Source organism: Carya illinoinensis, chromosome 10, assembly GCF_018687715.1.
Source record: "Carya illinoinensis cultivar Pawnee chromosome 10, C.illinoinensisPawnee_v1, whole genome shotgun sequence".
NCBI classification, from domain to species: domain Eukaryota; kingdom Viridiplantae; phylum Streptophyta; class Magnoliopsida; order Fagales; family Juglandaceae; genus Carya; species Carya illinoinensis.
This window is the reverse complement of record NC_056761.1, coordinates 17,424,201-17,437,500: the sequence shown is the minus strand read 5'-3', so window position 1 is coordinate 17,437,500 and position 13,300 is coordinate 17,424,201. Positions and strand designations below refer to the sequence as shown.

Sequence of the window (13,300 nt, the reverse complement as noted above, 5' to 3'; positions counted from 1 at the left end):
CTACTGAAGGGACTTGCTATTTTTGCAAACAAAGGTTAGAAGATCTTCCTCATGCTTTGTATTACTGTCATACAATTAGAGATTGTTGGGTCAACTTTGTGCCGTTTATGGCAAATATAGAAAGAGATATGACTGTAATGGAGGTAGCATTGAAGGTGCAAGCAGAAGTCAGTGCAGGGGACTTGTCTTGGGGTTTTTGGTGGAGAAGAAACAAGAGGTGCATGATAAAGAATGTTTTGAACCCATGCAGGTGATTGAAAATGCTCTATCTTTACTAAGGAGATTTACAGAACTCAAACAAGCACCTAAAATCAAGACTAAAGAGTCTTACTACTAGAAACCTCCACTACCAGAGTTCTTGAAGCTAAATGTCGATGGAGTAATGTTTGTGACCTTCATAAGGATGGGGTGGGAATTGTTCTTAGGGATGAAAAGGGTGAACTGGTTATGGCAACTAGTGAAGTGGAGAATGAAGTGAATGATCCTGAATCTATTGAATTACTAGCTATTTTGAGAGGTTTAATCTTTGTGCAAATATGGGTATACAGAAACTAATAATCAAAAGTGATTACTTGTTGGCTTTACGAGCACTCCAAGATGACACTGAATCTGTAGCTATGTTGGATACCCTAGTGAGCGAGATTAGGAAACTCCAAATATTGTTTCATGAATGTCTAGTTCAACATGTCTATAGATAAGAAAATGTGGTTGCTCACAAGCTTGTCCGATATGTTTGGAATGTTGAAAGCATAACTATATGGTGGGGTTGTTTTTCAGACTTCATTTCTCAAGCTATTTGGTTTTATTATCATTGATAATAAATGTCTGTAATTTTATTATCAATGATATGTTATTTTCCTATATATATAAAAAAAAATTCTATGGATACACTTTTATGAGCAGTAGAGTTCTTAGATATTATTGGCATATGCGTATGCGTGTATATATATATCATTCTGTACTCAAATTTCCTAACATATGTTGTTTTTTTCCTCTACCAAGAGTATGGTTGAATGGCCCATGACAATGTCTAGACGTTGATTTAGTGCTCATGCGGAAGCTCATAAATGAATTAAATAATATATAAAGCACATAAAATGTAAATAAAGAGAGGGAGACAGGTATGTTTTTTGTTTGCCTTGTTTATGCACTTTTGCACCATTCCAATTTTGTTTGCTGATGTCACCAACACCAACATCTCAGTTTCCTTTCCTCACCACTGTTTGATCACTACTACTTCCATCTTGTGATATCCAGTGTTCAAATTCGTTTTTAACTTCACTGACTTGTATCACAGGGTATTGAAATCAGTCCAAGACATCATCTTCTCACCATCGATTTCATCATATCAACCGCACAGAAATAGTCATGTTAAGCCAACCATTTGTCTTGCATTTCGAACTATTTATTTTGTGGCATGAATGGTTGTGTTTGCTAAAAAGTTAAATAGCTTTATGATTGAACTTGAAGATTGTGTGAATTGTTGGTTGGTTGTTGTTTGAAAAATCTTGTGACTATAATGTTGTGGAGTAGGATGGGATGAAGGTAAATTGTGGCTGTTTTGGTTTCTGTTTGACATGTAGGGAGTTTTGAGTTTGTAATATTGTGGGCAGAGAAGACTTAATAGTGGTTGTAATGTTATTGGGCATGTCAGGAGTAAATCTAGTTGTTTATTTGTTTGATAAGTCGAGTTTAAATAGTTCTTGAATGTGTGAGCTGTTTGTATTACATCTCGGGAATGAGTTGTGAATAATATAGTAAGCCTGTTGTAATTGATTAGGTGAATTTAAGGAGGTTGGGCTAAACTACTGGTGTATTGACTGTTGGAGGTTGTGTTGCGCAATTTTAGAAAACTGAAGTCCTACGATGAATTAATTATTAATTATGGGTTGTTTATGAACTCAATCGTTTATGGGCTTGTATTATTCCATCGTTAGGATTGTGGAACTGCTTTTATTTGGATTGGTTTTGAGCTTGTATAGGTTATTAATATGCCAATAAATATTTTTTGGTTTAGGTGTTGATACTACTAGCGTTTGGGTTCAAGGCTTAGATAATACACTGCAAGAGTTAGGTAACCAGTGCTCCTGTGCTGAACCTTTCCTATGAAACTGAGGTTGATTTTCTAAAACTTTCATATTCATGTTATAGAACATTGGAAACAACCTCCATTATTTTGTTATGCATTACTCATTGTATCTAAATAAGAAATGAAAAATATTTTTGTCATAACTAGTGTAGACATGAGTAAATTGTTGTAATTATGTTCTCAACTGTATAAAAAAGTATGTATGAAATCTGAAACTTTGTAATATGTTTCTCTACTGCATAAAATATAAGGATGAAGTTAAAATATTTTTATTTGATTATATGATGTTTATCTATTCAGTGCTCTGTTACAACAAGATATTGCAAATGAAAATGCTAAGGCATAAGTTTCTGTTTTGCTCTGACCTCTAGCCCTATCATGGGACGTAATAGTAGTCTCTGACCCTGTGATGGAAGCCTTACTCCCACTCATGTTTGGCGTGTTGGGTGATTAGATCTAGGGTTACCTCAAGGCAACACAAAGATCCAAATTGGTTTGTTGGTGAAAATTAAGACTAACTCGGGTTAGCACTTAACTCTCAAAAGAATTGAAGAGAAAATTCTCATTCATTAAATAACATAACATAATTGATTAAATAACAATGCAAAGCAACATATAAATAGAGAAATCCCCCTAGGGTTGGCGCCACCTTGCCTTCCTCTCTCTTCCCTTAACTTAGATTTGGATCTAGACCTCACTCTTCATCCACTCCTTAGTTTTAGGAATTCTAACTTTAGAGAAACAACATCAAACGCCTAAAATAAATGAAATTAACTAGGAAATAAACTAGGAATTAAAATAGGAAATAACAAAACATATTAAAATGAAATAAATCCCTAAATATAAGGATCATGGATGGCCACCACCATGATTGGTGCGTCCACTCCTATTTTTTAGGATTTTGTCATCCAATCCCTAAAATCAAGGAATTGGACACACATGAAACTCCTCTAGTTGTACTTGCCTTGGACAAGCAACGCCTCACCACTTGAGCCATGCATGATATCCAATGCAACCCTTCTAGTCTCGACACGCCTAGCCCTCCTAGTGGCATTATAAATGACTCGTCATGAATCTCCATCATGCTACCATGGGACATAATAGTGGCCTTCGGCCCTGCCACGGGATACAATAATGTTCTCCAGCCCTACCATGGGATATAAAAGTGGTTTATGTACTAAGTGCAATCATTTTAGTAACAAAGTAGTTTATGTTCTACAGGGTAAACATGGCCTCTGTTTTGAGTGCATCACCATGGTGACTAGAAAAATATATGTCATGCGCATACATGCACAACCCTACCACGAGGCCTCTGCTTATGCTTCTAATGATGTTTTAGTTATGCTTTTGCCTATGGTCTTTTGTATATTATTATTATCGAAATGAAATACTTTTGAAAATACCACAATCATATTTATGAAAATTTTCTGTTTTGTATTTTGTAATTAGCTCATATTTACACACTAGTGTAGGCTCGTAGTTTACTGAGTTATTGATAACTCACCCAATTATCTATACTAATTTTTAGATAATTTGGATGATTCAGGAAGGATCAAGAATAGAAAGCATGGGCAAGTTTAGTTTAGTTTAGGGGAATAAGTGTCAAGGATTCCATGGGTCTATAAGAGAATATTATTCGAGAAACTAGTCATTTTTATTTTGAGTGTTATTTTGAAATATTGATGTTGTTATTGAGACTTTGTGATGTCATTAATGAATTATGTTGGAGTAGTTCGTTGATAATGAATTATGTTGGAGTAGTTTGTTGATGTTCTTTTAGGGGGAATTTATATATTTGGTTTGGACAAATGAGTTTTGTGTTATTGAGACTTTGAAATTTATATTTTTATTGTGAAATGTGATTTTTAGGTAACAAAAACTAACTCCCTAACCCTCCAGGACGGGTCGTTACATATATTATAGCATATACATTTCAAAGCTAGAATCGAGGAAATTGGACAATGTCTACTTTCGACTATCTTCAATCAACTGCTCTTTTTTAACTCCACTGAAAGATGGTGAACTATGTATGAGTGGAACGAAACCTAGGAAACCTCTAGTGGAGGCCCACAATGATACCGATCTGCAAATTGTTCATTTGATTTGGGTATAAGGTCAAGAGACTAATCAAACCATCTAGTAGCTGATTCCATCCTTGATATGTTGCTTGTGCATGGCATTGGGCGCTGACACCTAATTTAGAGCGATTTCCTCTCTTTTTTTCTTTTTTCTTTTTAATTGAATTAGCCTTGAATTTGTTTGTTGTTAGTTTAAACACAAAAAGCCAATCCACTTACAGCCATGCTGATAAAAATTACTTATTAATCTCATAAGTTTAGTAGCAAATCCCATGAATCAATCGCTCAACCAAGTTCATAATTCAATGACTTGTCATCCATGCTCAAACAACAAAAGAATGATATATTATAATTTTTTATAAAGAGTGTTGATAGCCCTAAGTTTTATTAGTTACCTTCACTTTTGGCAGAAGAATATCGTTACCATCCAGCAACTAATACTGTATGATACTATAGTGATAAAGTAATACTAATAGTATTAGTATAACTACCAGTGATATATATACTATTACTAATACTAATATTAATACTATTATACAATTATATTGATTACTAATTCACTATAACTATATATAGTATTAATATAACTATATGTAGTAGTAACACTTTAATAGTATAATATATAGTATTAGTATATATGGATATATTATAAGAGTTATAGCATAATATATGTATAATAGTATAGTTAACTTAATATGATAGTATTAATATCGCTATTGGTATTATGGCAGTTTCACCTAATGAGTTCAAGAGGATTTCAATGTGTGAAAATGTTAAGGAGGCTTGGGATATTTTGGAAACCACACATGAAGGGACCAAGACGGTGAAAATTTCCAAATTACAAATATTGACTTCAAAATTTGAAGAAATAAAAATGTTGGATGATGAGACCTTTAATGAGTTCTATGCCAAACTAAATGACATTATCAATTCCAGGTACAATCTCGGTGAGAAGGTGGAGGAGGCATGAGTTGTGAAGAAAATCTTGAGATCTCTACCTGAAAGATTTCGACCAAAAGTGATAGCCATAGAAGAAAGCAAGGATCTAGATACAATTCGGGTGGAAGAACTGGTAGGCTCTCTGCAAACCTATGAATCTACTCTTCCACAACAAAATAAATGTAAGTCCATTGCACTCAAAACTGTTAAAGAAGAGAGTCATTCTGATGATGAAGATCTGTGTAGTGATGACCTAGCTCTTGTGGCCAAAAAATTAAAAAAAAAATTCCTGTTTAATAAAAAGAGTTCTAGAAAAATGAGAAAAGGGAAAATTTTTGTTAAAAAGAATGAACCTGGAAAATGGAATAAAGATAAACCAGAAATTAAAGAGAAAGTTCAATGTTATGAATGTTCTGGTTTTGATCACATAAGAATTGAATGTCCGAATTATAAAAGAAAGGCAAAAGCTTTGAATGCTACTTTGGGTGATGATTCTGATTCTCTTCTGATGATCAAACTGTGTTTATTGCTTTCTTTGCATCCATTACTGATCATATTGAGAAGAATAAACTATGTGCTGATGACAGCACATGCTTATGTGATACTGATTCTGATGTTGCCACAGAAGTGTCTGATAATGAATTAAGCGTGCAGGAAGCATATGAGGAACTATGTGAAGAATTCGTGAAAATTCAAAAAGTAAATAAAAAGTTGTACAAAAACTTAACCACCATGGAGAATGAGAAGAATAATTTGGTGGAAGCACTGAAGCTGACAGAACTAGAAGTGACAAAACTGCGCGAACAAAAAGAAGTACTGGAAAATGATTAGGCTACTTGTCAGGAGCTCAAAGAAAAAACTCCCACTCAAAAACTAAATGAACTACTAAAGGTTCAACGAGATAGTACTATGGTGAAGTGAGTTGTTTTTTTTTTTTCCCTCTCTCTTTTAGAAAGGTGAGGTTGTTTCTCTCTATTGTTCTTAGAACATAGAGGTCCTCTCTTGAACGTAGTTTGAAGAGGCTGCTCTAGTGAGTCTCTCTTAAGTTCAGTTTCTGGTTTCCACTCATGGCAGAAGAATTGTCCAACCTATGTGAAGGGTTACGTCTTACGGAGGAGGAGAAGCAGGAAGTCCATGTTCCATCTGAGGAAGTTCTATTATCCATTGAGAAAAGCAAGAAGTGTATGGCAGCTCTTATAGTAGCAGACAAGGAGTTTAACAAAGGAGCTTTTTGGTCCACGATGAGCAAAGCGTGGAAAGTGGAAGGATAGGTTTCTTTCAAGGAACTCCATTTTAATAGATGTTTAATAGAGTTTCAGAATGTCTCCGAGAAGGAACAGGTCCTGGCAGGAAGGCCTTGGTCCTTTGGCAGGTCCCTTGTGTGTTTGTTTAACTGTGAAGGTTGCTTGGCACCTAAGGACATTGATTTTAATGTTGAACTTTTCTGGCTACAACTGCATGACCTTCCATTTGCTGGCATGAATAAAACAATGGGAGAGAAGTTGGGTGCGGTAGCAGGATCGGTTGTATCAGTGGACGTAGATGCAGGTGGTATGGCATGGATAAGTTTTCTCAGGGTCAGACTGCTGCTAGATATATCTAAACCTCTTATGCGTGGTAAAGTTATGAACATGGGAGGAAAATGTTACTGGATACCATTCAAATATGAAAGGTTACCAACATTTTGTTTCCATTGTGGGGCAATTAAACATGAAGGTCCTTTTTGCCCAAGGTCTCCTTTGGGTGGGAATCACACAAGGAAACTACATTGCAATATGGTTCATGGCTCAGAGCTAGCTCCTAGTAGTTCATAGTTTTTTGGCAAGAAAGGACGTGAGTTTGAAAATTCAAGAAGTTGCCCAAACAAGTTTGGGGAAAGTAGGTGTGAAAGGGATGGGCTGGGACAGAATGATCATGGCAACTATGCAGTAGATTTTGAGCAAGCCGATATGGGGAGCTTTGACAACTACCAACTAAGTGGACTTTTACATGGCAAAGGCAGCAAGTACAACTCTAATAGTCAATCTGGCCTCCCTCTTCAGGCAAGTTGTGATAGTCTTGGGAATCTTCACGTGGCTAAAGTGTACGTTAGGGATCCTGTGCAATCCAATATGGTCCAATCAAACAAAGGCTCCCGTACAAGAAAAGAAGACCTGTTCAATGCAAGTCCTTCCAGGGATGCCCCTCAGGTAAGCTCCCCTTCTCATAATTCTCCCATTAAACAACTTATCTCAGGTCATTCTAAAGGGCCTACATGGAAAAGAAGAGAAAGAAGCTTGGGGCCTAAGGGAGTACAAGGCCCCTCTAAGATCCATGAACCTCCTGATACACCCATGAATGAGATCAATGACATTAATCAAAAGAAAAGGCCTGGTGAAGAGTGGCATGGACCCATCATGACTAGGAGGAGAGCAAAGTAAGCTAAGTTGGCAGTGGCTGGTGCCCAGCCCTGCCAATCCCCATGAAACTCTTAGCTTGGAACTATCGAGGGCTTGGGAACCCTTAGACAGTCCGTGAACTTCACCTCTTAGTGAAGGAAAAGAGCCTGAATGTGATCTTTTTGTGTGAAACTAAGTGTAGAAGGGAAATAATTGAATCTATTAGGGACAAATTACATTTTGATTTCTGTTTTTCAGTTGACTGTACTAGAAAGAGTGGTGGATTAGCTTTTCTTTGGAAGAAGGAAATGGAGGCTGAGTTAGACTCCTATTCACAATACCATATTTCCATTTCAATTAACTCAGATAATATGAGCAATAAAAGAACCATTACAGGTTTCTATGGACAACCTGTTACTGCTAATATGAGATTGATCCAATCCAAAATCAACAATCTCTGGTTGTGTGTGGGAGACTGTAATGAAATCCTTTTCCAAGATGAACAATTTGGTTCTAACACTCGACCTTTCAAACAAATGGAGGAGTTCAGACTAGCCTTAATAGATTGTGGATTGACTGACATTGGTTTCATTGGTTCCAAATATACCTGGTGCAACAAGAGAGAGGGATCGGATTTCACTAAATCTAGACTGGATAGGGCATTGGTAAATGAGGAATGGCTAAGCATATATGCTACTAACCAGGCCTTTGTGTTGCTAGGCCAGTGCTCTGACCACAACCCACTTTTAATAGAGTGTATAAATCCTGCTCAAGAAGAAGTTCCTAAATAGAAAATTTTCAGGTATGAAGTGGCATGGGGCAAAAGAGAGGGTTGTATTGAGCTTGTGCAAGCTGCATGGCAACAGAATTATTCTAAGAGATCAAAGATTACAAATATTTGAAAAGGCTTGGAAGTGTGCAGAGACAAGCTCAAGTCCTGGAGCAAGGAGGCTTTTAGGAATCATAAGAGGCTACTAAACCATAAAAGAGAAAGACTAAGACAGCTCCAAGAATCTAACCTAGGCCAGCATAGTAGTCAGATTAAATCCCTTCAAAAAGAAATAGATGGGCCCCTAGAAGAGGAAGAGCCGAAGTGGAGACAAAGAGCCAAACAAAGGTGGCTTAAAGATGGAGATAGAAGCACCAAATTCTTCCATAAGTGTGCTACTCAGAGAAAAAAAGTAAACTCTATCCAGAAGGTTGCTAGTGAGGAAGGGGTCTTAGCCTCTAGTCAAGAAGATGTTGCCAAAAATTTCCAATCCTTTTACCAAAACCTGTTTACCACCTCAAACCCAAGGAGTATAGAAGCTGCATTGCAGTCTTTTCAGCCTTTAGTCAGTGAAGAGATGAATGCCTTACTATCTAGAGCTTTCGAAGAGGAAGTGGTTACAGCCATTAAAGACATGAACCCACTGGGATCTCCTGGTCCAGATGGCTTCCCAGCTGTTTTCTACCACCAACACTGGGGCATAATTGGCAAGGAGGTTACAGAAGCAGCTCTTGAAGCACTCAATGATAGGAAGGGAATTTGTGATCTCAATTAGACCTTTATATCTCTGATACCCAAGAAGAAATCCCCTCAATCTATTACAGAATATAGACCCATCAGCCTATGTAATGTTTTATACAAGATCATTTCTAAAGAAATTGCAAATAGGCTCAAACTCATCCTGCCCAACCTTATTTCCCCAACTCAAAGTGCTTTTGTTCTAGGGAGATAAATCTCAGATAATGTGATTGTTGCATATGAACTGTTGCACTCTATGCAAACCAGATTAAAAGGGAAACTGAATGGTTTTATGGCCTTAAAACTAGACATGAGTAAGGCCTATGACCGTGTGGAGTGGGACTTCAAGCAAAAAGTTATGATAAAGATGGGATTTGCTGACATACGGGTAAATTTGGTGATGGAGTGTGTTTCTACTGTTAGTTACTCACTACTAATCAATGGCATCCCTCAAGAGCTTTTCTCACCTTCTAAAGGTATCAGGCAGGCAGATCCTCTCTCTCCCTACCTCTTCATTATTTGTTCTGAATTCCTAAACCATAGCCTTAACCAAGCTGAACTGCAGGGCCTTATTTATGGAATCCCAACTATTCGAGGGGGCCTACATGTGACTCACCTACTATTTGCAGATGACAGTCTAGTTTTCTGTAGATCAAACCCAACTGAGTGGAATAGACTACAGCAAGTCCTCAGCAAGTATGAACAAGTTACTGGCCAAAGACTTAACCTTGATAAAACTTCTATCTTCTTTGGTAACAACACCAAGCTAGAGGTTCAAGAAACCATCCTCTAGTAAGCAGGGATTAAAGCTTCTAGCCCTTTTGATAAGTACTTCAGGTTACCATCCTATGTGGGAAGACAAAAGCTTAAAACCTTCAGTTTAGTGTTGGACAGAGTTAAGACTAAAATGGCCAATTGGAAGACTAATGTATTGTCTCAAGCTGGGAAAGAGACCTTGCTGAAATTTGTGCTGCAGTCAATACCAACTTATAGCATGGGCATCTTTAAACTTCCCAAGTCAATTCTTAGGAGTCTCAATTAGTTGTTACAGTCCTTTTGGTGGGGCCAGAAAGATAACAAATCTAAGATACATTGGCTGAGTTGGCAGGCACTTAGAAAACCCAAGAAAAAAGGGGGTTTGGGGTTTAGAGACTTTGACTGCTTTAATCTAGCTTTATTGGCTAAACAAGGGTGGAGGATCATCAAAAATCCATCCTCTCTTGTGGCTCAGATACTCAAGGCAAAATATTTTTTGAACTCAGACTTCCTCTCAGTCAAACCAAGAGCTAATGACTCCTTTGTATGGAGGAGCTTCCTCTCAGCAAGACCTATACTCGTGGAGGGACTATTATGGAGAGTAGGAGATGGACAACAAGTTAAAATCTGGCAAGACAAGTGGCTTCCATGCCCCTCCACTTATAAAGTGTAATCTCCTGTCAACATCCTAACTGCTGAGGCAATTGTCTCTGAACTCATCAATCAAGAGACTATGCGATGGGATCTACCCCTCATTCAAGCTATTCTTTCAGAATCTGAGGCTAGCTTAATTTGCAAGATGACACTTAGCCCCTGCAGGAGCCAAGATGTTTTGACATGGAGATGCTCAGGCAATGGTAAATTCTCAGTGAGAAGTGCCTATCACCTACAAGGCACCATTAAGGAAGATAGAAAGGGACAATCCTCATAACAACCCTACAATTCAAGCTTCTGGAACAAAATTTGGGCTATCCAGGCTCCTCAAGCCACCAAGTCCTTCCTGTGGAGAGCTACAAAGGAGTCCCTTGCTACGAACCTGAACTTGCACAAGAGAAGGGTGGTGGAGTTTCCACTATGTCCAATCGGTTTCAGGTATCCTGAATCAGTCTCTCATGCCCTCTGGACTTGTGCAGCAACTCAAGATGTATGGTCTAGAAGCTCAAGAAGGATACATAAATTGGATATTCTAAATGGTTCCTTCAAAGAGATCCTAATGCCCTTTTGGAACCAACTGTCCACGCTGGAACTCACAGAAATAGCAGTCATTGCAAAGGCAATTTGGCATAGGAGGAATACTTGGATTTTTTAGAAGCACTTTCACTCCCCTACTCAGGTGTCAAGGTAGGTCCTGGCAGAGTTGACAGCCATTGGCATTTGGTTAGAAAATGGGGGAAAACAGGCTAAGAACTAGGTGACACCTAACACTAAATGGTCTACTCCTCCACTAGCCTTTTTCAAAGCAAATTGGGATGTTTGGATTGATAAAGGCAACTCAAGAGTAGGTATTGGTATGATTATCAAAGATTTGGATGGCCTTGTTATAGCCTCTTTATGCTCCTCTATTACCTTGACTCCTAATCCAAAGCTAGGGGAAGCTGTAGTAGCTTTAAGAGCAACTACTTTGTTTGTTGAACTGGGACTAAATCAAATCATATTAGAAGGAGATGCTCTTGCTGTGGTTCAGGCTGTTCAACACAGAGAGGAAAATTGGAGCTCCACTGGAATGATGATTAGAGACATCAAAGCCTTATTATCAAAGGTCTGGGAATGGTCTATCCAATATATTCCTAGGGAATTCAACGTAATTGCCCATCCTTTAGCAAAATATGCTCTGACTTGTTCAAAGGATTGTATTCTTTTGGAGGACTACCCTCCATGTATCCAGCATTTATTCTAATCGAATGCATTTGATCCTTTCAAAAAAAAAAAAAAAGTATCACTCTATCCCTATAATATATATATACTATTTGTAGTAGTAACACTATACTAGTATAATATATAGTATTAGTATATATTAATATATTATAAGAGTTCTAGTATAATATATGTATAATAGTATAGTTAACTGAATATGGTAATATTAATATCACTATTAGTATCGTATATAGTAACATTATATCCCTATTATATCGCTATTAGTATTAACTGTGATACCCCGTTTTTACGTGTATTTTCACTGAAGGGTTGTTTTTAATTTGAATAATATATTGGTTTATTTATTTTAAATTAATGTGTTTTAATTGGTTTTAATTTATTTGATGTGTTTAATTTATTTTAGTCGTTTTATGGTTTTTAATATCGTTTTCGGCGGATCGGTTTTTGGTCTCCGGAGTGAGGATTGGACCTCATTTCTTTTCTTTCCTCTTTTTCTTTTTCCCTTTTTCCTTTTCTTTTTCCTTCTTTTTCTTTCTTTTTCTTTCTTTTCTTCTTCTTTCTTCTCCTTTCTCTCCCACGTACGCCCAGCTGCCCCTTTTTCTCATTCCCGTCGCCGCCACTTTGACTGGCCAGTTCTCCGCCATCCGGCCACCGTTTGGTGCGCCATCACCACCATTCTCTTCCCCTTCCACCAGAGATCATCCCCACCAATTTTCAGATCCATCGGACCAGCCGTTAGCTTTCAAGAGCCGCCGGAAGTCGCTGCACCTGCTCTATTTTTGCCCCTATCGCCAGTTGCTTTCGCAGCCCAGAACCGCCGCTCGCCGACGGCGTGGCCGACACCACCCACCCAGTTTTCTTCCCCTCTCACCGGTGAACATCCCCACCAAGTTTCACCTCCATCCGAGCCACCGTTAGCCGCCACGAGCTCCTCCAAACCATACGGTTTTTCACCGTTTCCGGCGCCGTCGCACCACCTCCGGCCACCATCTTTTCACAGCTTCTTCCCCTACCTCTTGCCGACCTAAACCACCCATTTCCGGCCTCGATCCGTTGCCGGAGCAGCTCCCACGAGCTCAACTCCGTTCAGCCCTTTTTTGGCCTTCGACCGCCATTTCCACCACCACCCACGGCCAAAACTCATTTCCCTTAGCTTCATAAATATCTCAAGGCCATTCCCTATCAATCCTGAGCCTTGGTTTGTCCCCGTTCGAAAATGGGTAATTTATTACCCACGACAACAGTGTAAATTACACTGTTACGTTGCTTTTTCTCCGCCGTTTGCAACGCCGGGTGTTTTCTAAAATTACCGTATAGCACTGTAAGTATTTTCCAAACCCTATTTTCAGATTTAAAAATATATTGCTCATTCAATTATTTTATTTGTTGGTTGGCTGATTCCGGACTGAGTCCGAGGAGTTCGGGGGTCGGATGGATGGAGGACGGAGTTTCTTGATTTATTGTTTTATGGTTGGTTGTTTGTTTTGGAGCATTGATAATTGCATTTGCATGGCTCATGCTTGTGTATTTATTTTATTTGAGAAACCCTATTTTGCTGACATGAATGGATTTTCGGGTGCGTGTGTCTCACAAGCCCAAGCCGGGATGGGTTATTATCTCGGTGGAGCTCCTCTGGTCACTCAGGAGTGGATAATACTGAGTGACGTCCCCTGAGTTG

General features: G+C 38.4%; 1 protein-coding gene across 1 annotated transcript; it reads left to right on the top strand.

Annotated features, from left to right (window-relative positions):
- Positions 1-9,301: 9,301 nt before the first annotated feature.
- Positions 9,302-9,784, top strand: LOC122278502. The gene has a single exon (XM_043088685.1). The coding sequence runs from the start codon at positions 9,302-9,304 to the stop codon at positions 9,782-9,784; it is 483 nt and encodes a 160-aa protein (XP_042944619.1).
- Positions 9,785-13,300: the final 3,516 nt, after the last annotated feature.